We start from the raw sequence: 27,911 nt of genomic DNA on the forward strand, positions 1-27,911 counted from the left end.
TTTTAGCATGCAGCTTTATTGTGTAAATGAAGTCTCAAATGAATACACTTATGTCAATATAAAACACAGGAGTATAACTTACTCAGGATGAACAACTTCATTATCTGATCACATTACAAAAATACTGAAAACATCTCAATTTATATAGCTCAATAAAAATCAACAAATAATCAAACTCTCAAGATCATTTGGTATTCATAAATTGCCTCCTTCAGTCAACACAGATAACATAAATACTGAACTTATAATACACACTGATTTCATATTATGACACCAACAATTGTTCAAGGCTTTGTAAGAACATTTAATAATTCAGAGTTTGAGTATTAATCGTATAACTTTATCTCTCACATCAGGATCACTGTGCTCTGCTAAGTCTAGGAGTTTTTCCTTCAACTGTTTTGCTTCCTCGAATATGGAAATAAGTTCAGATTTAGTGAACTCTTCTTTGGTAAATAACTTTGCCCTCTTTTTGAATTGGAAATTTATATTCTCAAAAATGTCAATGATATTAAGAATATTGGCCTTTGATTCATTCTTGTTAAAAGGTGCAAGCAGTGATGACAGTACTTTGGCACTGATCAATTCTCTTGTATTTGCTTGATTTTTAGACAAACAGAAAAACACTTTTAAAACATTAGATTTGGTTTTGACACTTCCATTGTCTAACAAGGTGAGGAAATCTAGAATATAGCTGGCAATAATATGGTGATGCTCAAATTTCACACTAAAGTGTTCCAATACTCTTAGTTCAGCAAGTTGCTTGGGAGAGTTCAAAGGATAAGAGATTATGTTCTTACAAACTTGATTTACGAATGACTCTTCTGTCATTGATTCTTCAGAAGACTCAGAGTTGTCATCCACCTTATTTAAAGGTCTAGGATGTTCTTTAACATTGGGATTATTGATCAAGTTTTCAATCAGAGCAGCAATACCTACATCATGAACTATATCTTGGGTAAACGGATAAGCAGGACCAATGCCCATTATCATTTTTGCTATTCCATGAATGAAAGGATCCTTAGTTAACTTAAGTAGAGCAACGAGTTTCTCAAACTCTTCAGGCTCTAAACTTATGAAACGTGATTTGCAGCGGCAGGTTTTTGGATTGGGATCATACATTTCCCTATCCCTAATCTGTTCTTTGATCTCAGCTAAGGTCTGGATATAAGGCCCACCATTGGGTGGGAACTTGGTCAGAGGCCGAATCCCCAGAGGAGTTTCAATCAAAGTGTCAACCAGAGTCCAATTCCTACCTGGAGGCAAGGGCTGCTCTTCTTTCTCTATTGGGACTAAGACAATATACCTGGCCCTTAACCATGCTCTTGCTTTTCGTTTCATAGCAAGTATGGGTTCAGGTATGGGCTCGGGTTTTTCCTGGATCTTAGGTGGAGGCTTATAAACTTGAAAAGGGTTCTCTTCTTTAGGCCAGAACCAAGATCCTAAACTAGCTTCTTCCCCAGACCAGAACCAGGAGCAGGTATCTTCTTCATCCTCATCATTGGACTCGGTTATACCAGCTCTGTCTCCAGCTCTGATGCTGGTCTTTCTTCTTGTCTGGGGCCTGGATCCAGGAATGGCCTTATCATCAGCCTTGCAAAAGGACCTGATATTGGCTTCATTACCAGCATCAGCCTTGACTTCATACTTGGTCACAGCTTTGACCCTGGATGTAGGTATGGCCTTTGAATCATTTGGGAACATTATGCCAGGTTCTGTCAGGGGTTTTTCCTTAGTTTCAGCCATGACTCTAGTTTTAGTCTTGGCTTCCGTCTTGTTCATTTCCCTTGCCATAGCCATAGACTCAGTATAAGTTACTGTCTGTGTCCTGGCCACTACTTCATCCCCAGCCTTGGCCTAGGTCAATGGTCCTGGTTTTGGTTCTGTCTCAGCCACTCCTTGGCCTAGAGCTTAGCCTTGGCTACAGTGTTGGCAGGGCCATTGAATTCAGTTTTCAAGCCAGCCCCTACCTCTCCTTTGCCTCTGCCTTCACCTAAAAACCAGTTATGATCTAAATTAAAGTCAAGGCCAATTCATATACTCCCACTCATGTCACAGCCTTCACTGAAGGGTTTGTCCCAGGTTGGTGTTTTCCTGCAAAGTCCAAAAGTCCCTCAGCCCCCTTTCCAACTATAGGCTCTGCCAATGATATAAACAATGTGCAGAGAAGCTCGCTTGTGGAAGGGAAGAATGGTTGTGTTCCCAAATGCGGCCCTGTGGAGGGTGGTAGTCTTCAGTCACTTCAAAGCTACCAGATCTGCCACTGAAGTTGAACCTAAGGGGGGAGGAAGGAAATGGGACTTTCAGTGTCTTCTGATTTTTTTCTCATTTTTATTAGCATACAGAGACAAGAGAGTATGGAAACTCAGTGCTAAGTGGGAGAGGACGATAATTAGCAATCTCCCCCTTAAATTCACATTCCCTTCATCTGCAGGTGCTACTAATCTTTCTAGACACAAAACAGGAATATGGACAATGGGAAAGCTGGGTGGAAGGGCGAGAGACTAAGGAATCCCTAGACCATTCTTTACCCATGCTAGATCCGAGCAGATCTCTACTACCTCATTTTACCAGACTACTGGGGAAGTCTCCATCCACAATACCAACCTGTACTGATCTGAAGTAATTTCTCCTTCTTTCCTTGCTTCCAATGATGATATGCCCTATAGAAGATCTATGGAGAGATAAATAAACAGGAGGTTATGGAAACTGATATCTTGGTAGACAGACCACAGTCCTTGTTCCTTATAATTGTTGTTTTTCTAGTGTTTCCCTCTTTCTGGTCCCTTACCCCCATTTTCCTGCTTCAGGGCTACTCCTTCTACTCCCTGCTGCTCACTATTTTCCTCTTTAGTGACTGCTCTGGCATTTCCCTAGTTCAGAATTGGGTTAGGGTGAAGCATATGGATAGGAAAATCAAGTGGAAAGTAAGAAAAGCAGATGTTATCTTTTCTTTATGCCTAATGCTTATAAAGACTCCCAACCCAATCAGTAGTGGGTCCAACAGGGGTTAGGAGACTGGCAAAAGAGAAGGGATATTATTCTCTAGTCTTAATCATCCCCTGTGCCTCTACCATCACACCAATCTTAACAGACACAGGGCACTTTTCTCTTCATCGTTTCCTAGCTTCAAGTTGGGTTACCATTTATAAACCTTCACAGCAAGTGAGAGTTCCATACACCTAGAGAACACACATAAATTTACAAAAGCAGAGATAGATAAATAGAGATACAGGAGACAATGGAGACTGCATCCCTGGTAGCATCTAGGACATCGATCTCTTCTAGATACAGGTACCTGTTCGTTAAAATTTTCTACCTTCCTTTCTCCACGCCCCCTCCAAATCTCCAATCTTCTCTACTCCATTCTCCAAATCTGATAATTCCTCTGCAGAGACAACTCAAACACCCCTGCATGGTAGTGGTGATGTCAATAGGAATAGAATGTGCAGACATGGAAGCTGGCTGGGAAATCAATGGGAAGTATTATTTCCAATTTCATCTAAGTTCTTTTTTCTTTTAAAAAAATTTTTTTTAGAAAATTAAATTTAACAGAGTGACATTGATTCTTATGTTTCCTAACTCTCCTCAAGGTCTATCATTTTCTGCAACACAATGAGAGTGAAAAGGGACTGTTCAGAAAGCTGGCAGAAGAGATCTGGAGTGTCCCCTAGACCCCCACCTGCTTTAGTCTTAGCTATCTACCACCATCAAGCATTGCCCACTCTACAAAAAATAAGCTAATTTTCTTTTTCTTATTCTGTCCCTTTGAGATCTTCTGACCCCTACAAATCCTTACAGAAGCATGGAGTACTGCAAATTTAGGAACGGACCTACACATATAAATGCATAATATACACCCAAACACCAAAAGAAATGACAGTGGTAGAGACTTAGCTATTACTGGTCAGACTAGTAACCACGACACCAGACACTTTTCTAATTCAAGACCTTGATTATCAAGCACAACCTACACTGCTTACAAAAATTAGGGGATATTTTATTGCTTCATATTCATTTTGAAATATTCCCTAATTTTTGTGAACGGTATATTTTACCATTCTCTCCCTTCCAAGACTTTCCAGGCAACCATTCTTACCGATAACAGCAGCGCTTCCTCCAATTACATAATCCGCCATTTCTCCGCTAGAAGTCGCAATTACTATACCCCTTTCCCTTCCCAAACGTGGTCGAAGGTGGGGCGAGGATCCGGAAATCAAACTATCAAAAGACATCATTTTAATTTTATAGTTGTGTGTTACTCAAATTACCTCAGTGCCTCCCACACTCAAACCGTCCGCACCTCATGACCAGGCCACATACCCCACATTCACCCCTGATACCCATATCCACACTCCCAAACCACGCCCGCCTTCTAACTCACCTGCTCTGCTTGGATCACGGGGCAGTTGTCTCATTTTCTTGCCTCAGGGGGTGCCGCGCTCTACAGAAAAAGAGGCGGACAGTCAGATAGACACAGGGACATAAGACAATGGTGGCGACTGTGTTTGGCGATTGGCTTCACATCTGGGTTGAGATACCTTTGGATAGTCCCCTTTCCTTCCCATCTCCGGGATCCTCAGGGACCGGCTCCTAGTGACGAAATTAACAATTACCTTTTCCTCTGCAGACTCTGCCTTGCCACGCCCCCAATACCCAAATCGACAACTTGAGGAGCCAGTGTAGTTTTAGGGAATCCGACCTGACGGAAGTGGATTGATACCAAGCTTTGCAGAACGCTACTTCTTTCTGTCGTTATGTCCCGCCTACGCTGGCCGTTCCTCGTATTGGAATGGGCAGGGGCGGGACCTGGATAGAGAAAGCAGAGCTGGAGAAAGAGAAGAAGGTTTATAGTAAGGATTTGGGTATTACTTCCCCTTTTAGGAGCTCCCTCTACCGACCCTACATCTTTTTCTTCCCCGAACTGCAATGTTCACGAGTTTCAGGCGGTGACGTCAGTGAATCAACTCCGGCATGATGAGGCTGACGGATACGGAAGTGTCATATTTAAACATTCACGTCACCAAAACCCCGTATTTACAAGTTTGAGTTGGAGGAGAGGCTCAAGACTGAGCGACGAGGATAAATCCTAACCTTTTTCAAAAACTGTGTGTCCCCTATATGAGAGAATCTCTTCTAAACACTCATTTTTTTTTTTTTAACACAAAACGAGGCAAAGTGTTTGGAAAGTTGCTCTGGTAGAATTTGTTGATGAATATCAAACACCTTAGTCTTTTCTTGCTTTTCTAAGTGTCTTACCCGTATTGCTTACCAAATTTCCTGCACGGGAATAATGAAGGTTAAAAGATGAGATAAGGATATAGGAAAAGCAGAAATGGAAGAAAGAAGCATATGAATACCAAACTACCGTTGTGTATACATGTCAAATTCTTATGCCTTGTCTCGCCTCCTGATGCCCACAATATTTTCCACAACCAACTATGTAGAGACCTGAGCATGGGCATGAGGAAAGCAATTCTATACTCTTGGAAGAGGATTAATGCTTAAATACCTTTGCACCCGTAAACCACCCCCATACCCCTATATCACATAGTTTGCTTTGTGATAGTTTGCTCCTACATTGGAGGATGAGGTAGAACAGAGGTAAACTACTAAAGTGAGAACAGATTAAATACCAAATTATCCCATTATTCCATTGTAAATCCCTTCTAGACCTGACCCATCGCGTCTCCTGCACAAAAACTCAGGTTGGGTAGAAGTGTCAAGAAAGCAGGCTGAGAGAGGGAAGGCAATTTAAGAGCAGACCACCCTGAAGATTTTGCGGTGGCCTTTCCAGGGTCTTCTTTCACTGTTCAGGGGACCATAGAAGGGGAGAAAGTGGGAAAGAGCTGTCATAGAGACCTCACCATTGGCTCTCTTTATCAGAAGACAAACCTGGATCTCAAACCCTAAGAAACAATCCACTGTTCTGTGCCCAGAGTCATTTCCTCAGCCACACTGCTTTTCCACCTCATTTGAAATAGTAACACAATTTGCCATTTTACAGTTTCCACAGTTGTCCAAGAAAGAGGATCTTTCCCTTTCAGGACCTGCACCAGGTCTTACCATCTTTCCTGTCTGTGGCTCCACAGCCAAGTGTCAGGCACCCTCTACACTACCCTTCCTAAGGAAAAAGACGCTACCCAAGTCCCCACTTTTCGAGGCAGATCCTAGCTGCTCTTCTGATGACTCTTTTTTACCACCCACATCCTTCTTAATGAATGCATATGCTCTTTCTCCCTGAATTTGTAAATTTTTCTGACTTTCCATTTCAAGCAGTGGCAGGAGGGTGTATGAAGGAGACTGTAAGTTCCCATGCAGGAAGGGCCCTTTTCTCAATCTTGTTCACTACTGTTTGCTCAATGCCACACTTAGAAGACAAAGTAGTCAGTCAGCAGTTGAAAGAAGAGACGAGCCATTGAGTAATGAGAATTCCATGGTACCTTCTATTGACTGTAGATCAATACTTATCTATAGATGTTTCTTTGTCTTTGATGTCTGTGACCCAGGCCTTAGCCTAGAGCCTGCAACGCAGGAGATATTCTATAAACAATTTTTTCAAAGGAGGAAAGAAGCAAGAATTTAAATATATATATATATATGAAAGAAACCTAAGGTATCTTAATACCTTATATGGTAATGAATATTTTGAGGGGTACATGGAATTGAAATTTTATATTGGTGATTCATTAGTCTTTTTCTGTATTTTATTCATGTTTAATCTATGCCTTAAATAAGCTCCTTAATAGGTACCAAACCCCTATGAATTCATAAAGACAAATGACCACCAATCCAATAGAAAAATAAGCAAATATATGAACAGTTTGTTCATAAAAAAGACAAATCAGTTTTTCTTAAATATTTGACAAAATATTTTATTTCACTAATAATAACAGAAGTGCAAATTATAAATACAGTGGTATATTTTCTCATCTATCAATTGGCAAAGAACAAAAAATTTGAAAACAAATTGTATTGGAGAAGAGGTGGGAAAAATAGCATTCTTATATATTGTCAACTACTCCCTCTGTGAAGGTAATTCAGCAATACTTATCAAAATACAAATGCACATGCTGGCTGGGTAGCTAGGTTGGTTAAACCACTGTCCCAATATGCCAAGGTTGTGGGTTTAATTCTTGGAGAGAACATATATAAGAATCAACCAATGAATGCACAAATAAGTGGAATAATGAATTGATGTTTCTGTCTCTCTCAAAAAAATACAAATGCACAAAAGCATTAACCAATAACTGTATTTTAAGAATGTATCTTAAAATAATAGTTGTAAGTTGCAAAATTCTTTGTATACAAGGATATTCACTGTAGAATTGTTTTTAATAGTGAAATCTTTCTGTGGAAAGATTCTAAATAATTATCAATAGGGGTAGGTTAAATAAATTATGATGTCTCTCCATGCAATACGAAGCAGTTAAAAATGTAAATATTGATATGGATCTCTGAAACACATCTTTAAGTGAAGACAAGGTGCAAAACAATGACTATTTTAGGGTGCTCTCATTGACTTAATAATATCAACAAGTAACTGGTAATAAGGCTTACCTTTCTTGGAGAGTAGCTTATTGGCAATCAATGATGGGAAAGAGCCTGACCAGGCGGTGGCACAGTGGATAGAGGGTAGGAGTGGAATGTGGAGTATCCAGGTTCGAAACCCCGAGGTCACCGGCTTGAGCAAAGGGACACTCGGTCTGCTGTAGCCCCCCTCCCGCCGTCAAGGCACATATGAGAAAGCAACCAATGAACAACTAAGGTGCTACAACGAAGAATTGATGCTTCTTGTCTCTCTCCCTTCCTGTCTGTCCCTCTCTCTGTCTCTCTCTGTCTTTTTCACACACACACACACACACACACACACACACACACACACACACACACAAATTAAAGAAAAAAAATGGGAAAGAGACTTGGGGACTTACTTGTATGAAATTCTGTGCTTTTTGGGGGTTTTCTTTGTTTTGTGTTATTTGTGTAATCAAAGTTAATTTTATTGACTATCAGTGTTAGTGGCAAGGAATGTAGGAAGCAGATGTGCTAGACCTATTTCTGTAAAGCAAGTTTGGAAAACCCACACACTTGAGACCTTGAATGTGTCCTTCCCTCTGCCATGTAACTTTGAGGTGAAATAAGCAGGGCTTGGTGGAATTTGTTGGCACTATTTCCTACTTATTTTGATATCTTTCAGCTCTGCTTTTGCCTTTCACTAAGCTGTTTTTGGTTCCAAAACATCTGGTTCATTACTGTTTCTCATTTAAATATACATTATTCTTTTGAACCCCATGTTTGTATTAACTATTCAAAAATAAATTCCAATTTGATGAAATATGACTTAGAATCAGACTATATTTAAAACGTTTATACCACATTTTCAGAAGTGCTCCAAAGTACTCTGTGTAAAGTATAGGCCTACACACCTGTACTCTAAGTTGGGCCAACATGTTAATCAAAAATAGTGAGAGAGGCCCAATTCTGAAATGACATTAAGGAGTGTAGATGGTTTACACTCCAGATTTGAAGGACAAGGTTCCATGAGTCCTTTAACTTCACATTTCTCCACTGTGATCTATAACCTAGTTTACTAGGTAAGTTTGTAGTAAATGTGGTGTGACTACTGCTGTTAAAGATAGTATTTCTTTACATTCAGAAGAATGTATTTGAGCCCTGGCTGGATAAGTCAGATGGTTAGAGCATCATCCCAAATTGCCAGTTTGATCCTGGTCAGGGCATATACAGGAACAGATTTATGTTCCTCTTTTTCTCTCCCTTCCTGTCTTACTAAAATAAATGAATAAAAAGTTAAAAAAAGAAGATTGTATTTGAATCCATACAGAAGTGTAATGTGAAACAGCACTTGAAAATTTTTTATTGAATTTATTGGGGTGACAATGGTTAATAAAATTTTGTTTCAATTGCCCAATTCTATAATACATCATCTATATATTGTATTGTGTGCTCACCACCCAAAGTCAAGTTTCCTTCCATCTCTTGATACTCATAAAGCCACCAAATTGTAGCAAACTCATTGAAAATAATTATGGGAGATATGCTTTCTCTGTTTTAGGCCTCTTTATTGTTTTGGGGAGGTCCCAGATTTTTTTTTTCATTGGAGAAAACACAGAGCAGTGAGATGATCTTCATAATCATATTCTTTTTTTATTGAATTTATTGGATGTGACATTGGTTAATAAAATTATATAGGTTTCAGGTGTACAGTTCTGTAATACATCATCTGTATGTTGTATTGTGTGTTCACCACCCTAAGTCAGGTCTCCTTCTATCATCATTTATTCCCCATTTATACCCTTCTACTTTCCACTACCCCCGTTAATCACTATACTCAAGACCATACTCTTAATTCATATGCTGCTTTAAAAATGTTCTTTGTTCTGAAAATGATTCAGTTTCTTTTCTATTTTTTTCAATGTTTATTGATTTCAGAAAGAGAGGAAGGGAGAGAGAGAGAAGGAGAGACAGGAAAAATGATCTTCTCCTGTGTGTGCCCTGACCAGGGATCAAACAGGCAACCTCTGTGCTTCAGGACGATGGTCTAACCCAGTGATTTTCAACCTTTGTTTCTCACGTACTCATAAACTAATTACTAAAGAAAAAGGGGCCCTGACCTCTTCTTCTTTAGTAACTAATTTATTTGTGCCATGAGATGAAAATGGTTGTATTTAGTCAGGGGCACTGACCTTAGTAATTAGTGTGTGTTTGTGCCATGAAAAAAAAAAGATTGAAAATCACTGGTAACCAACCAAGCTATCTGGCCAGGGCTATTGCAGTTTTTAAATCATTTTCCTATTGAAATTGCTGGGAATGTCTATTTCCCCCATTATTTAACTTATTTCTTTATTACCTAAGTTATATATGTTCACACTGGAAAAATAAGAAAATGAAAAAATGGTATTGTGTATCGTAACATTGTGGCAATCCTTCCAGGTTTTTATCAATGTATTTATGTGTGTTGTGTACACACACACACACACACACACACACACACACATACATCTTCACAAACAAGATTTCATTATAATCAATTACCTTTATTGCAGCATAAAATAATCAATTACCTTTTCTGTAGCATAAAATATGCTGTTATCTCTCCTCCCATTTTGAAAACATACTCTCTTGACCCTTCCTGCAAACGTTTCTATGCCTGCCATTTCTTGCCTCAACTACTTTCGTATTAGTTTATTTGTAATATTTTACAATTTACTTTAAAAATGTTTTGGAAGATTTTAGTGACATAGGGAAAAATCCAAAGAAATTATTCCAGGTTAAAAAATATATTCTCTAAAGCAATGTAATACAGATAAGTTACATAAGGAAAGAGTATGTACAAAGAAAATAAAAAATCAGCAGCGGTATTGTGCTCATGATTTGGACTGTGAATTTTTCCCCATGGTTTTATCCTCTTCTATATTTTCCACATTTCTACAGCAAGTATATTATATTCATGAAAAATGGAGTATCATTTTTTAATGGACTCCACTGTGGAGTTTTAAAGATTATGGTAAAATATAGACAGCATAAAGTTTAACATTTTGTTTTATTTTCAAACTATTTTAAAGTGTACAATGCAAAGGCTTTGAGTATGTTCACAATGTTGTATCACTGCCATTATATAGTTTCAGAAATTATTTATAGATCCCATAGCATTAATCACTTGCTGTCATTCTCCCTCCACCCAGGACCTGGCAACCACAAATCTGCTTTCCTTTGCTGTGGTTTACTTATTCTGGATATTGCATATAAATGTCCTTTTCTACTTCACAAAGTATATTCAGGGTTCATCCTTGTTTTTAGTGTTTTTTTTTAATTGTGGAAAAAGTCTCACAACATAAAATTAACTTTGTATCAATTTTTAAAGTGAATTCAGTGGTATTTAATACAAACAAATTTGGTACAGCCACCATCTAGCTCAGTGGTAGTCAACCTGGTCCCTACTGCCCACTAGTGGGCGTTCCAGCTTTCATGGTGGGCAGTAGCGGAGCAACCAAAGTATAAATAAAAAATAGATTTAACTATAGTTAGTTGTTTTATAAAGATTTATTCTACCAAACTTAACGGAAGTCCGACATAAAGTACTTGGTAAGTAATTATTATTACATGCTTTAACTTGCTTTAAATTTTATAAAGTAAAGTTACTTCCCTACTTTATAAATCACCATTACTATGGAACCAGTGGGCGGTTAGAAAATTTTACTACTAACAGAGATACAAAAGTGGGCAGTAGGTATAAAAAGGTTGACTATCCCTGATCTAGGTCCAGAACATTTTCATCATCTTAAAAGGATACCCTATATCCATTAATCATTCATATCCTGTTTTCCCTTTTCTCCTGCCACTGGCAAACACTAATCTACTTTCTGTATCTATGGGTTTTTATATTCTGAATGTTTCATATAAATGGAATCATATAATATGTAGTCCTTTTTTACTTATTTCCTTTATTTAGCATAAAGTTTTTAAGGTTTATACATGATGTATTAGTCATTCCTGGCAAAATCCCTTTGTGCCAGGTCCCATGCCTGCTTCTGCAGGCCTTTAGGTATATCCTCTGATTGAGACACTAGCTCCAAAATCCAAATTCTGGGAAGCAGCAAGTGTTCCTTTTCATCAGAATTTATTGACAAACTACCTATGGAATCAAGCCTGATGTATCTGTCACAGACTGCCAGGGTTAATGGTAGCTCTTGGTTGGACAGAGAAAGAGTGATACAAGACACACAAAGTACAACCTGTAATACCACCACTCTTTATTATCAAAATACACAGCTATCATTAGTGTGAAAAATAAACAGAATTGATACTGCAAGTGGTTAGATAACAGACTTCTTGGTCTGTCAGGCCCCCAACCCCAGTCCTGGGCCTGGCCTTTGGCTAGAGAAAACAGAAAGCAAAACGATGTAGATAAAGACACAGATGACATCCAAAAGCTTTTTTCAAGAGATCTATTTGAAGGCCTCTTTTGGGATCATGCCCTTGCTCTGCAGGGGAGGAATAAGAATGTCAGAAAAGCCAGCTCTGTGAGTTTCATTCCAGGGCACCAGCCTCCACCTTCTTGGCCTTCCCAAAGACCCAGAACCATCCGTCTTTAACCCACCTTGAGCCTAGTGAAGACCTCAGCAGCTTTAACGCAATTCCACTCATTTTCCTGTAGGCACCTGGAATGGGAGAAGAACAGGTGATCTTCATTAGTATTACAGGACAGACAAGCTGACCATGCAATTCCACTACTAAATCTGCGCCACTTACTCTATGACGGAACACATGTATCAGAATGAGCACTACGTAATGAGGAAGAAAGACCTAGTGAAACCAAAACCTATGTCACTAGCATTCATGCCCACTAGAATTCAAAACAGAAAAATGGAGACGTTCAAAAGAACAAGGGAGCTTAGTATACATTGATAAAGATGTTCAAGAAAAGAACAAACAGAAACATAAAAAATACAAGCTTTTAATTACATCTTATTGCTATAGTGAACATATCATAGCATTCACCATTTTAAAGTGTACAATTCAGTGTTTTTTAGTATATTGCAAGAATGTGCAACCATCACAAGTACCTAATTCTAAGATTTTTTTCATTATCTCAAATAGAAACTCCTTAAGCATAAGAGATCTTCCTATTCCTCCCCTTTCCCTAGACCAGGGGTCAGGAACCTTTTTGGCTGAGAGAGCCATGAACTCCACATATTTTAAAATGTAATTCCGTGAGAGCCATACAACAACCCATGTATGTTATGCATTATCCAATAAAAATTTGGTGTTGTCCCAGAGTACAGCTGTGATTGGCTCCAGCTACCTGCAACCATGAACATGGGCAGTAGGAAATGAATGGATTGGAATACATGAGAATGTTTTATATTTTTAATTTTATTATTTTTTTATTAAAAATTTGTCGGCCCTGGCCGGTTGGCTCAGAGGTAAAGCGTCAGCCTGGCGGGTGGGGGACCCGGGTTCTATTCCCGGCCAGGGCACATAGAAGTGCCCATTTGCTTCTCCACCCCCCCTCCTTCCTCTCTGTCTCTCTCTTCCGCTCCGGCAGCCAAGGCTCCATTGGAGCAAAGATGGCCCCTCTGCCCCAGGCGCTAGAGTGGCTCTGGTCGCAGCAGAGCGACGCCCCGGAGGGGGAGAGCATCGCCCCCTGGTGGGTAGAGCGTTGCCCCTGGTGGGCGTGCCGGGTGGATCCCGGTCGGGCGCATGCGGGAGTCTGTCTGACTGTCTCTCCCCGTTTCCAGCTTCAGAAAAATACAAAAAAAAAAAAAATTAAAAAAAAAATTTGTCTGTGAGCCAGATTCAGCCATCAAAAGAGCCACATCTGGCTCACGAGCCATAGGTTCCCAACCCCTGCCCTAGGCCCTGGCAATCACAAATCTGTTTTCAGTACTTGAACACTTCATGTAAATAAAATCACACAATATGTAATTTGTTGTGACTGGCTTCTTTCATTTAGTGTAATGTTTTTGACATTCATCTATTTCACGACATATATTAAGAACTGTGTTCTTCTTATGACTGAATAATATTCTACTATATGGATATACAGGATTTATTTATCCATTCATTAGCTAAAAGACACTTGGGTTGAGCTGGCAAGTGGCGCAGTGGATAGAGTGTCATCCCAGATTGCCAAGATTACTGGTTTGACTCCAAAGTCACTGATTGGAGCCCTGCCAAGGCACATATGCAAAGCAATCAGTGAGTGCACAACTAAGTGGAACAATGAGTTGATGCTTCTCTCTCCCTTTCTCTCTCTCATCATCACCCCCTTCTCTCTCGCTCGCTCAAAAAAAAAAAAAGAAAGACATTTGGGTAGTTTCTACTCTTTGGCTGTACGAGTAATGCTATGAACCTTCCTGTACAAGCTTTTGTGTGAACATATGTTTAAATTTTTCTTGTTATATATTTAGGAATGAGATTATTGGGTCATATGGTAACTCCACGTTTAAGACTTTGAGGAGCTTCCAAAAAGTTTTCCCAGGGAATGCTCCATTTTACATTTGTATCAGTGATATCTGAAAGTTCTACTAGTTCCACATGCTCATCTACACTTAATCTTTCATTTCATTTTCACAAAAGCCATCTTACTGTGTATGGAGTGGTATCTCCTTGATTGATTTGTATTTTCTTAATGGCTAATGATGGTGAGCATATTTTCATGTACTTGTTGGTCTCTTTTATATCATCTTTAAAGAAAGATCTATTCAAACAATTTCCACATTTTCAAATTGGGTTGTTTGTCTTTTTATCGTTGAGTTATAATTGTCCATCCTTCAGATACCTAGGAAGTATACCTTACCAAATATGAGATTTGCAAAACTTTTCTCCAATTCAGTGGGCAGTTTTTTTTACTTCTTTGATAGTCTTTTTTATTTTAATGAAGTGTAATTTATTTATTATTCATTTATTTGTTTGTTTTTGGTTTCTTATGCTTTAGGTGTTATATCAGAAACTGTTGCCTAATTCAAGGTCATAAACATATACTATATACCTATGTTTTCTTTTTTTTTTTGACAGAGACAGAAAGTCAGAGAGAGAGACAGGGACAGACAGACAAGAAGGGAGAGAGATGAGAAACATCAATTCTTTGTTATGGTTCCTTAGTTGTTCCGTGTTTGCTTTCTCATATGTGCCTTGACTGGGGGTCTACAGCAGAGCAAATCACCCCTTGCTCAAGCCAGTGACCTTGGGCTTCAAGTCATCAACTTTTGAGCTCAAGTCAGCAGTCATGGGGTCACGTCTATGCTCAAGTTGATGAGCCTGTGCTCAAGTTGGATGAGCATGCGCTCAAGCTGGTGACCTCGAAGTTTTGAACCTGGGTCCTCTGTGTTACAGTCAGATGTTCTATCCCAGGCGTGGCCAACAGGTTTTGCCCCTGGGCTAGATTAGAAAGAAAAATTTTTTCACGGGTTGGACAAAATATTAAAATTAAAAAATATTAAATACAAAAACGATTTGTTTAAGTAAACAAAATTTTATTATGTAATTTGTTTATGAATAAATGTGAGTGAAAAATATTTTTTATGGGATTTCCTTTTTTTTTTACAGAGACAGAGAGAGTCAGAGAGAGAGATAGGAACAGACAGACAGGAACAGAGAGAGATGAGAAGCATCAATCATCAGTTTTTCGTTGAGACAGCTTAGTTGTTCACTGATTGCTTTCTCATATGTGCCTTGACCGTGGGGCTTCAGCACACTGATAACCCCTTACTCTAGCCAGTGACCTTGGGTCCAAGCTGGTGAGCTTTGCTCAAACCAGATGAGCCCGTACTCAAGCTGGCGACCTCGGGGTGTCGAACCTGGGTCCTCTGCATCCCAGTCCAATGCTTTATCCACTGCGCCACCGCCTGGTCAGGCGTAAAATATTTTTAATATACAATATTATTTTAATAAACATATTTTTAATAAAAATATAATTACATATCGTATAAATATCCAAACTGTATCGCAATCAATCTAAACAATATTTAATTAATAGAATGAGCTTGAAGGGATTATATCACAAATAAAACAATTATTTCGTTTTACAAACAGCCTGAACATGTTTTCAGTTATCAACTGCAGTTATTGTCTATGTGCTACAATGCCACTTGATTCAGCACACTTGATCACAAAAATAATGAATTGTTTGATGTTGGGTGCGCACTGGCAAACTCCGCTTAAAAGAATGTGGGTTTCACATTACTGCTAAATGTAAAACAGTTCATACCGAATACAGATGAGTACAAAAGTTGTAAATCTTTATAATGGAATTTTTTAAAAAAAATAAAGAAGTAATCATGAATCCATTCGACCAATTATTGGAAGTTAACCCTAGATTAGTCACACGCGGAATTTTTTTCCAAGTATCACTATTTTCTTAAATATCTCTATTTCCAATAATCAAAGATGCTTCCACTTCTGAGTAGTTGAGATTTTAAAGTAGCGGAGAATGTTAAAAATTTAATCGCGGGCCACATAAACTCATTACGCGGGCCAGATCTGGCCCAAAGGCTGATTATTGGCCATGCCTGTTCTATCCACTGTGCCACCACCTGGTCAGGCTTTACCTGTATTCTCCTAAGAGTTTCTACAGCTGTAGATCTTACACTTAGGTCTTTGATTAATTTGAGTAATATTTGTATATAGTGTTTGGTAAGGGTCCAAATTCATTCTTTTCCATGCTGATACACAGGAATTCCAGCACAATTTTATGAAAAGATTATTTTTCCTTAATTATAAATTTTTAGCACCTAGTTGAAGATCAATTGACTATAAATGTCACAATTTACTTTTGGACTGTCAATTCTTTATGTTGACCTATATGTCTAACCAAATGTTAGTACCAATGCATGCTTGATTACAGTAATTTCCTAGTAAGCTTTTAAATTCTGGGGATTGAGAATTATGAGTCTTCCAAACTTATTTTTCCCTTTCAATTTTGTTTTTAGTATTATAAGTCCATTGCGTTTCCATATGAATGTTAAGATCAACTTATCAATTTCTTGAAAAGAATCAGCTAGGATTTTTATAGAAATGGTGTTGAATCTGTGGATTAGTTTGAGTAGTATTACCATCTTAACAATGTTAAATCTTGCAAATAGCATGTTCTTCCATTTTTAGGTCTTATTTAATTCATTCCAAAAATATTTTGAAGATTTTAAAGTATAAAATTTTTACTACTTTACTTTTCTTAAGTATTACACTGGGGAACAATTTTTTTTCCATTTTCTATTGCATGAGGTCTTAGAACTGTTTCTATTATATCTCTGCATCGCTGATTACAAATCTGAAATCTGTTTTTTGGTGCATGCTCTAGTTTTTATGCAATTTTAAATTCTTTTTGTTACAGTTAATGGCATGCATTGGTTTTTAAATTGGAGTTAAAGGGCAACAACTCTTAGATTGAATATAACCACAAGGCAATTAATGTTTTACAAACATCACTTTTACATAATTGTAGTTGTTTTTAAATGTAAAAAATTATTATCTGATAAAAACACCCTCTTATTTTGTTTTAAGATTGAATCATGGCTTCTTCGAGTAGGCGTAAATGTAAGAATAGTCCTGACACCTGTTACATATGTGGCTGTTACACACTTCAACGTCAAAGGCACAATATTTCATCATTTGTGACATGTGCATATATTACCTATTTTCAAGTTCCCCTTGGTGATCAAGACAAGAATTGGGCTCCTCATATTGTGTGTCATAATTGTGAGGAAATGCTTCCGGACTGGACAAAAGGAAAACGCAAAGGAATGCCTTTTGGTATTCCCATGGTTTGGCGTGCACCTAAGGACCACAGCAGTGACTGTTATTTCTGTCTGATCCATACAAAGGGCATCATCTAGAAAAAACAGCATATGATCGCATATCCTAATATTCCTTTAGCAATACAACCTATCCCACACTCTGAGACACTCCTGGTTCCAGTTCTCAATGGTTTTATTTCTTCTAAGGACAAAGAAAGTGAACATGGTGATCAAGTGTATTTTGATAAGATGCATGAGAAAATGGTTGTAGAATCTGAAGGGTCTTCTGATGCCAAGCAGTCATTAACCCCTCAGCAGTTTAGCCAACCCGAATTGAATGACTCAGTAAGAGAGTTGGGCCTATCAAAGAAAGCAGCTGAGTTATTAGCCTCCAGGCTTCAAGAAAAGAATGTACTTCACCAGTCAGCTAAAGTATCCCATTTCAGGAAGCGTGAACAAATTTTTGTGGACTTTGTTTTCAAAGACAAATGCTTTGTTTACTGTCATGATATCAGTAGTCTTCTCAGCCAGCTAGGTGTTACCACTTACAGACCAACAGAATGGCGGCTATTTCTTGACAGCTCTAACGGAGTCTGAAATGTGTTCTCCTATACAGCGGTAATGTTTATGCAGCGGTTCCAATTGGTTATTCAACTCATCTATGAGAAGATTATAATGATATAAAAATTGTCCTCGACTTTCTGAAGCATGAGGAGCATAACTGGATCATTTGTGTGGATCTAAAATGGTAAATTTCCTGCTAGGACAACAGAGAGGTTTCACGAAGTATCCTTGCTTTCTGTGTCTGTGGGACAGCCGAGCTCGGGAGAAACACTGGACACAGAAAGAGTGGCCAAAACATGAATCTCTGGAAGTAGGGATGCAAAATATTGTGAATGAACCTGTAGTTAATTGAGGCAGAATCATTTTTCCCTCACTTCACATCAAACTTGGCTTAATGAAGCAGTTTGTTCAGGCTTTGAATAGAGAAAGTGAATGCTTTCAGCATATTATTCCTGCTTTTCCTGGCTTGTCTTTCGAGAAGATAAAAAGCAGGTGTATTGGATGGACCTCAAATTCGAACCCTCATATGTGACGAAGAATTTGCCAGGAAGATGAATAAGGAGGAGAAAGCAGCATGGCAATCTTTTGTGGCAGTTACAAAGAATTTCTTTGGCAACAAAAAAGCAGAAAACTATAAACTTCTGGTTCAAAGGATGCTGTTGGCTTCCTGCGACATTGGATGTAACATGAGCGTTAAGATTCACTTCCTAATAAATATAATCAAAATGGCCATATTACCCAAAGCAATATACAAATTTAATGCAATTCCCATCAAAATCCCTATGAGATTTTTTAAAGAAATGGAACAAAAAATCATCAGATTTATATGGAACTATAAAAAACCCCGAATAGCCAAAACAATCCTAAGGAAAAAGAATGAAGCTGGGGGCATTACAATACCTGACTTTAAACTATATTATAGGGCCACAATAATCAAAACAGCATGGTATTGGCAGAAAAATAGACACTCAGACCAATGGAACAGAATAGAAAGCCCAGAAATAAAACCACATATATATGGTCAAATAATCTTTGATAAAGGGGCCAACAACACACAATGGAGAAAAGAAAGCCTCTTCAACAAATGGTGTTGGGAAAACTGGAAAGCCACATGCAAAAGAATGAAACTCGACTACAGCCTGTCCCCGTGTACTAAAATTAATTCAAAATGGATCAAAGACCTAAATATAAGACCTGAAACAATAAAGTACATAGAAGAAGACATAGGTACTAAACTCATGGACCTGGGTTTTAAAGAACATTTTATGAACTTGACTCCAATGGCAAGAGAAGTGAAGGCAAAGATAAATGAATGGGACTACATCAGAATAAAAAGTTTTTGCTCAGCAAGAGAAACTGATATCAAAATAAACAGACAGCCAACTAAATGGGAACTGATATTTTCAAACAACAGCTCAGATAAGGGCCTAATATCCAAAATTTACAAAGAACTCATAAAACTCAACAACAAACAAACAAACAATCCAATAAAAAAATGGGAAGAAGACATGAATAGACACTTCTCCCAGGAAGAGATACAAATGGCCAACAGATATATGAAAAGATGCTCAGCTTCATTAGTTATTAGGGAAATGCAAATCAAAACTACAATGAGATACCACCTCACCCCTGTTAGATTAGCTATTATCAACAAGACGGGTAATAGCAAATGTTGGAGAGGCTGTGGAGAAAAAGGAACCCTCATTCACTGTTGGTGGGACTGTAAAGTAGTACAACCATTATGGAGGAAAGTATGGTGGTTCCTCAAAAAACTGCAAATAGAACTACCTTATGACCCAGCAATCCCTCTACTGGGTATATACCCCAAAACCTCAGAAACATTGATACGTGAAGACACATGTAGCCCCATGTTCATTGCAGCACTGTTCACAGTGGCCAAGACATGGAAACAACCAAAAAGCCCTTCAATAGAAGACTGGATAAAGAAGATGTGGCACATATACACTATGGAATACTACTCAGCCATAAGAAATGATGACATCAGATCATTTACAGCAAAATGGTGGGATCTTGATAACATTATAAGGAGTGAAATAAGTAAATCAGAAAAAAACAAGAAATACATGATTCCATACATTGGTGGAACATAAAAATGAGACTAAGAGACATGGACAAGTGTGTGGTGGTCACCAGGGGTGGGGGGAGGGAGGACAGGGGGAGAGTTAGGGGGAGGGGGAGGGGCACAGAGAACTAGATAGAGGGTGGCGAAGGACAATCTGACTTTGGGCGAGGGGTATGCAACATAATTTAATGACAAGGTAACCTAGACATGTTTTCTTTGAATATATGTACCCTGATTTATTAATGTCATCCCATTACCATTAATAAAAATTTATTTAAAAAAAAAATCTAGAGACATGAAATAAATTTATCACAAAATAGCAAAAAAAAAAAAAAAAAAAAAAGATTCACTTCCTGAACAGTCACCTTGATAAGTTTCCTGAAAATCTTGGAGCTGTTAGTGATGAGCAGACTACTGCTGGAGCATCAAACAGGATTGTCTTCAACAAGTACACAAACGCAAGAGCTACAAACGCAAATTTTTGCCTGAATAGAATTTACATAAGTTTTATGCAAATTTTAGATTAAAATAAGTATTTTAATATGTTCTATTTTGAAATTGTAGGCAAATTTTGATGCAATCATATCTTTTAGTGTATTAGACTGTATTTGCTGCATTACGTAAATTATTATATTTTCACAAAGATGATGCCCAAGAAGACACTCTACTTCATTATGTTAAACTAAACGTTGAAAATTTTACAATAAGATTAAAATCTAAAATCTTGAATTTCAAAAAAACTGTAGCTTACAGAGAAAAACTAATGTCAGATTTGAGATTAGCACACTCGAATTAGGTAAGAACAAGTGTTTTTGTGGATGCAACAAAAATTTTGTTCCCCAGTGTTATTTTTATCCTATCATAAATGTAATCATTTTCTCAATTTCATTTCAGAATTTTTCAGTGTAGTGCACAGAAATACAAATGATTTTTGTATATTGACCTTGAATCCTAAAACTGTACTAAACTTCTTTATCTATTCTGGTACTTTGTTAGTAGATTCCTGAGCATTTTCCAGACAAAAATGTATGTCATCTGAGCATTATACTGTTTTAAAAATACTTACAAAATAATAAAATTAGGATACCTTCTTCATGGACTTACTTGTACTAAGAAGCGAACATCTAAATGCTTATATTTATGAATTGCTTATGTGTTCCAATTATTCATTCCATACTCACTGAGCTTCCTCCCACCCTTGTGCCCACTCAATACTTACTTCTGAGACCACTGTGGTTTCATGCCTGACAGGACGGAGAAAACCAGTATCATTTCCTCCAGCTCCTGAGAGAGAGTAACTCCAGAGCTGCAACAAGGTGTGAGAACTTGGGTGGACAATGCAGTCTGAGTCCCCTTGGGAGTGGCATCCTTCACAAACAGCTCCTCATTCACGACACACAGACTGGAGAAAAATGAAGCCTCAGACAACGAATAGATGGCCAACCCCACATCTTCAACAATGATCATGCTTACACTGCCACTGAGAAACCAGATTCCTTCCATAGCCTGACTAAGCATGCCCTCCACATTCCTTGCCTGGTAGCTCTATCCCTCTCATTAAGCTAATCGTAAGAGAGACTTTCTAGCAGTCTCACTCGATATGTATGATTAACCCCATTGAATTTACTCTGCAAGAGAGCCCAAGGGAGAGAACAGGCTAATTCCTTTTTCAGAGAAAGACACATAGAGTTCATGTGATTTCACAAAGGGATAAATCTAGTGAGTGCTGGGATCACAAAGAGAATCCAGTGTTCTAACTCCAAAGCCCACACTCCTACACCTTAAGCTGGATTGTTGCTTTGACATACCTGTAGGCTTTCTACAACATCTAGAAACCCTGAGGATATGGTCTGTCACATTCCCACACCCTGTACCCAGGATGGGCTGTGTGTTCTCACCCAGAGCACAGCGCTCACCTGGAATTATTTGCAGGGGTAGCGATGAAGGTCCGAGTGAAGGCACGCACAGAACCCTGTGACCTTCCTTCCACTTCAACAACAAACAAGACCCCATTAGAGTTGTCCAAGCTTGACATGCTCACATGCTCATAGAGTAGTGACAAATAGGGTTGGACTCCATACTCATGTCAATGGTTCCCATGGAGCCAGAGGGTCGAGAACAGGGAGGGTAACAATAGGAGTAATCTGCCCCCACTTACATGAACCCTACTATGTGCCATAGACTGGGAAAACCAATTTAAGTTCATTTAATTCATTTTTGCAGCTACCCAAGAGGTGGGTACTATTAGTATCATTTTGCAATGAGGGAAATGAAAGATTAAGTAAGTAATGGGTCCAAGTTTTCACCATATGGATCTGAGATGATAGTCATCAGACTCATAGCTGATGCCCCCAATGCCCCAGCTGTGCGGGACTGACAGGCATGGATGCAGATCAGACCAGGATAGTTTAGGGGCAGCGTGGAGGCAGGAGAACACACAGGGAATAGGAAGGAAAGGAAAAAAAATCAGGGAAGCTGTGAGAGTTCTGAGAGAGAAATCAGCCAGGCAAAGGGAGCAGTGGGGCATCAGAGGAGGGGGCTCTACACACACTCACCTTCCTTGAACAGCCCACTGACACAGAAGAAGAACAGGTTTCCCTGAAAGAGAAGAGTGCAGGTGCTCAGTCACTGTCTACGTCACCACCCACCTGCATCTTTCTGCGCCGGCACGAGGGAGAGTGGGTGCTCACCGAGCTGAACCACATGTCCACCACAAAGGAGCTGGTGTCATGCTGAGTTTTGGGCAATCGACAGAGAGAGCAAACAATGTCACGTTTTGTATGTTTCAGCAGCTGAAAACACAGGTCTGTAGGGAAAGGACAGCAAAGGTCAGGGCTGTGACACTCTGGGCCCTAAGATGGACTCCTTCATGCCCCCTTTTCCTGCCCAATCGTCCCCATCCCACACGCACTGGGGTCCTTGATGTTCTTCATATTCCTGTTATCCTTGAGGTACTCAAACAAGCTGCTTCTATGAGGAAAAAAATAAAAACAAACTGGAGGTGGTGGTCAGGCCAGTGTGGGTGTTTCCATGAGATGGTTGTTTTCTATCATAGGGAACATTCTCCAAATCAGAGCCCAAGCTGTGATACTCACGGGGCTGGGTCCTCGGGGTTGAAGGGAACTGTCAGGGAGAAGCAGGCCTCATCATGATAAGCATCAAGGAGACTCTGTCTGTCTCCAGAGTCATAGAGTAAGTAATACCTGTGAGGGGACAAGGAGGAGAGTCTATCTCCATGGTCTGGACCCCAAATGGCATTTTAAGTATATCTCATGAGCAGCCTGTGCCTGAGGGGCCTGGTCTGTCCCAGCTTTTTCCATTCCTGGTGTCCCAGGGGTACTTACTGCTGCAGGAATTGCATGACTAGACTCTTCAGATGATCAGATCCTTTATAGCTTTCCTGGAATAAAAGACATTTGAGACCATGTGGCTGATAAAGCCTCGCTTGAAATCCCCTCAATGTTGATCTCTCTACCTCACCTTGTTGGATGTTGCTAAGTGCTGTCTACCAGTGTCAGCGGTAATTGCTGGGGGTAAATCCTGGCCATCCTGGAGAAGGGAAGCGTCAGTTAGCAGTGTAGAGCAGGGAGGTGGTCCTGGATGATTAGGGAAAGCGTGGGCCCAGGAGATGGTGAAGGTCAGAGGTCAGGAGTAAAAGGCCCTCGAAATTTCATGAGCAAGATTACAGTGAGTGTCTGCATTATGAGGTATTGGAAGTCTCTACTGCTGTATGTAATTTGTGTGTGTGTGTGTGTGTGTGTGTGTATGCGCACACACACATATCTCTCTCTTCTTGTCTTTCTAATAAATTTTCACGGAAATCATTTGGCTGTCTTTTTCAAAAATCCATGTGCCCCAAAATGGGTAAGAGTCTGATGTAAACACATAGTCTATTTAAAACACAGAAGATTTAAGGGCAGGTGTGGAAGTTGACAATGTTATTAAGAAGATGAGGAATGTAGGCACTTACCAAACGTAACAGATCGGGAAAAAATTTCCTGATGGCACTGTCCAAATCCAAAAACAGAAAGTAGTGGTTGATAGTTTGGGTTGCAGCACTTCCGGTTAGTTAAAACACCGAGAGCATGAAGAGAAACAGGTGTTCTGCCCACCCAGGAGCCCCCTTTCCCCTCCTCAGCCTCTGACATCCAGAGTTCTGGGTCCACTTCTCTGTTGAGCCCTGGCCATCTGCCATACGGAATCTCTGAAATACATCATCTCTGTCCACACCTTCACATTCATATTCCCTCCCTTCCTTCTTCCCTCCCTCTCTCTCTTACACACTTTTCCCCCCACCCTTCTCTTTGTCTCCCTCTCCATCCCCCTGGTTAGTTCCCACCTACAGGGTCCTGACTCCCTTTCCAGTGCCACAGGACACAGCATTTGATCCCAGACTCCAAGACTTCGTTCCCTTCCCTGTCTCCCTGCCTTCCTCCAGGTCCTCATCGAAGACTCCAGAAAGAAGAGACAATGGGGTGGGAGCCCAGGGCTCTGCTATCACACTGCAGGTCCAGCACCCTGCCAGGACCAGGGCACACCCTGGGATGGCCCAAGGTGCTGGGGTAGGGAGGTGAGTGTGGGAGGCATCAGGGGCAGGAGAGAAAGGGAGGGGGAAGAAGACAGAAAGGGAGTGAAGACAGGAGCAGACATGGGGAGATGTAGAAGAGACAAAGGAGAAAAAGAAAGCAAAGCAATGGGAAGCGAAGAAGCTCTACCACGGGGTGGGATCAGGGAAGTAGAGAGAAGGAGGCATGGCTCCCCTGAAGCAGCCCTGTCCTTCCTCTGCCCCAGGCTGGCCCTGGGTCTCCAGATAGGAATAGAAAACGTGCCCTTGTTGGCCTGAGCACCATGGCATGCTGGTGGAGTCTTTGTCACCTGTGGGAGCTCAGTCTGAACTGGGCATAGGAAATGCAGCAGCCACGGGTCAGGAGACCTTCCCCAGAAAGAGTAAAGGGTCAGACCTCACCTCAGCATGGAGTTGTGGGTTTGTGGTTCCTTCTTATGATGAACGCCTTCTCTCCTCATGGCCCCCATGCACATGTACCTGTCTTAGTTGTTCATTGCCTCAAATGCCCCACCTAGGTCAGGCTACTCAGGGCTCCTCTGAGGGACTAGCAAGTGATATGATGTGTGGAGAGAAGGGCAGTGTCCCTGAGAAGATGACTGTTCTGTTTTCTCCACCCTCTGCCCTCTGTCTTCCACTGCTGCCTTGGAGGTCTTGTGCTCAGTGGTGTTGAATTACTTGTCCTGACTCAGGAAACACTGAATTCTCTGAAGGACAGCTTATCCCTCGGCATTGCACTAAAAGAACAGATATCATGATGACAGCCACCTGGGGTCTAGACACTTGGCATGACGTGGGAATGTCCCCTCGTCATTTTGGGAATCTAAGGGAGACCCTTTTTGAAGTAAGGCAAGTGAAGCTCCTCCCAGAATTGGATTAGGGTCACTATATATTCTCAGAACCATGACTCTGGACTGGAGGATGTTTCTCAGTCCAGGTCAGCAGTATCTGCCTCAACAGTCAACATTACTAGTCTTGGTGAAGAGAGAGAGTCCTGCATCCTCGAACACATTTTTGGGTGCATGCTAGAGAAAACTATATTGAGTGTCGGGAAGCAGACCCCAAATAGGAGTACAGGTGGACAGGTCAGAGGAAGGACAGGAGACCTCTAAGTACCTGCGAGGAACAAAGGCTTTCAGCTGTCAATGTTCCCAAGGAAAGGTGACAGGGTTCACACTGACCTTACATAAGTGGATTTGTTTGGGAAGGTGTTACACAAAGGGTTCCCTTCCAGCCGGAGTTCTTCGAGCTTCAGGCCTTTGATTTTTCCTAACTCCCCGGCTGAGCTCAGCTGAGAAAATTGGGGAGGAAACTGAAAATAGCTCCAGGGAAAGAGGAACATCTATGCCCCTAAACCCACATCTCACTTGCTGCATGCCCACCATCACCATTCTGATAATCACTACACACCACACTCAACACCCAACTTTGATCTGTCCCTCTTCTCACCTCATTTTTGGACAGGTTCAGGATCTTGATTGTGGGAGCTATCTCCATAATGTCAGATAAGCCATCCAGCTGGTACAGTCTGTTCTTGCGCAAGTTTAAGGACAACAGCTTTGAGGAAGAAGAGTTAGAGTGACAGTTACTATGACCTCGAAGACAAATGTACCCTCTGTCCCATCTGCTGCACCAGCACTGGTCTAAGGCCTCACCTTAGGGAAATTCTTTTTAATGATCTGCAGGGTGGCCGCCATGCAGTTTCTCCGATTCAGGATTATATCAATTTCAAGACGCGCAAAGCCTTCAAGAAGGTGAGAGTAAGGAATGAAAAAGTTGAGAAGCATCCAGGACCAGCACCAACACCTCTGTCATTACCATGCCTCCCTCCCAGGCAGACACCTCTGCCCTAGAATTACTGCTGTTAGCCATACCTGGATCAAAGCGTAACTTATAAAGGTCAAGAGCTTTGTGGGAGACATCATATCGTTTGCTCATGGTCAGCTGCAGAGGGACAGAGAGAGAGCTCTGAGGCTGTTGTGGTGACAGGGAATTGGAGGCTGGAGGAATATTAGGTGGGTCTGAGTATGGGCACACAACATGCCTTTTGTCTGCACTACCTTTAGCTGCTTCATTTCTTCTGGCCCCAGTTTATCTTGCACAGAGTAGGGTACAGGAGCACTAGTGACAAAGATAGGTATCTGCAGGAAGAAGAGGTGAGGTAAGCACCAGGAACTCTAGTCCAAGGAAGCTGACCAGCTCTGCGTGTCCTCCTGCCCCAGCACTAAGTACAGATAATGACCTCAACACACCTTTCGGTTCCCCTCATCACAAATCTTATTGCTGACCATCTTCAATGCAGAAGCAGCGCTATCATCCTGGACAAAGAACTGGGCCTTATTTCGAACATACTGAAACTACAGGGGTTGAAGCAACAATAGTGTCAGAGGTTGGTAGCTCCACCTGAGCCACATCTCTCTCTCTTCCCTGTGCCCCCTCATCTGACTCCATCAGAATTTCTTACGTCCACTGGAGTGAAGGGGACTCTGCAACGGCTCTGGAGTAATTTCATCAACGATGCCTTGTCATACTTTCTTCCGCAAGGAACCTAAAGGTGAAAACAAAGGCATGGAGACAGCACGGCCAACATGAAATAAAGGTGGAGAACAAACCCAATACAGTGTTCTTTTCCTACCTTCTACTGAGCTGCACAGGGCTTATAAAGAAGGAACCACTGGCTTGATTTTTATTTTTGTGACAAACTTACTTTTTAAATCCATTATCTGTCCATTCAAAGCTCTTCTTCTCATACACAACTTAAGGTGTTAGACATTTTCCTCCTTTTATAAAGTTCCAGGAGATCCTATCTAGGACACACTATTTGCCACTCTGAGAAGTTTTCCAGAAACTCGACCCCCATCTCCCACACTCAGCTTGAGCCAAACTGAGACATCCAGTGTGGACATGGCCATTTTCTTGACAGTTTTTTTTTTTAACCTTTGCTTTTGGACAAACCTCCTTTGTTTTCTATAGTGATTCCTTGTACTGTTTCTCTGAATTTTCAAATAGATGAGTAAGAATATTAACTCTTAGTAATAAAAAGGACATATCATAAACTACCTCCAGCAAATTACCAAGTGTCTCTTCATGAGACCAACATAAATTCATTCAACCTTTCTCTTTGCACACCCCATATATTTTTTCAGGACACTCACTGTGATCTTGAACCAACTCAGCAGGGTTTCATCTTGTCTGTTATCCTCCATTTCTATCTTGAGATGTTTTCTGTTAGTCCACAGAGTAATATGGATTTGACCTTTCTTATAGTATTTCCCTCTTCCCTTGTCCTATCCCACGGTATAGGAAGCACTGTGGAGAAGTGGAGAGAAAGCGGGTGGACATAAATGTTAAGAAAGTCTTCTATACTCCCCTTACCTCTCTGACACCAGGATTGCAATCAGGATTCCACAATGATAATTTCACTTCTGGTGTTCTTTATTTT

General features: G+C 40.3%; 2 protein-coding genes across 2 annotated transcripts; both read right to left on the reverse strand.

The window, feature by feature from the left end:
- On the reverse strand, positions 1-4,169 carry ARMCX5 (armadillo repeat containing X-linked 5). The gene is made up of 3 exons (XM_066357020.1): positions 4,100-4,169; positions 2,608-2,674; positions 1-2,275 (listed from the first exon to the last, which is right to left on the reverse strand). The coding sequence occupies exon 3, from the start codon at positions 1,798-1,800 to the stop codon at positions 313-315; it is 1,488 nt and encodes a 495-aa protein (XP_066213117.1). The 5' UTR covers positions 1,801-2,275; positions 2,608-2,674; positions 4,100-4,169; the 3' UTR covers positions 1-312.
- Positions 3,589-27,675, reverse strand: LOC136386386 (nuclear RNA export factor 2-like). The gene is made up of 21 exons (XM_066357825.1): positions 27,625-27,675; positions 26,934-27,017; positions 26,722-26,826; positions 26,530-26,610; positions 26,344-26,413; positions 26,125-26,213; positions 25,919-26,026; positions 25,651-25,760; positions 23,876-23,912; positions 23,386-23,454; positions 23,250-23,305; positions 23,001-23,108; positions 22,817-22,875; positions 22,596-22,711; positions 22,461-22,503; positions 21,822-21,894; positions 21,125-21,307; positions 12,122-12,182; positions 4,617-4,828; positions 4,100-4,221; positions 3,589-3,605 (listed from the first exon to the last, which is right to left on the reverse strand). The coding sequence occupies exons 1-21, from the start codon at positions 27,673-27,675 to the stop codon at positions 3,589-3,591; spliced, it is 1,854 nt and encodes a 617-aa protein (XP_066213922.1).
- Positions 27,676-27,911: the final 236 nt, after the last annotated feature.

This window comes from Saccopteryx leptura, chromosome X, assembly GCF_036850995.1.
Source record: "Saccopteryx leptura isolate mSacLep1 chromosome X, mSacLep1_pri_phased_curated, whole genome shotgun sequence".
Classification (NCBI taxonomy): Eukaryota; Metazoa; Chordata; class Mammalia; order Chiroptera; family Emballonuridae; genus Saccopteryx; species Saccopteryx leptura.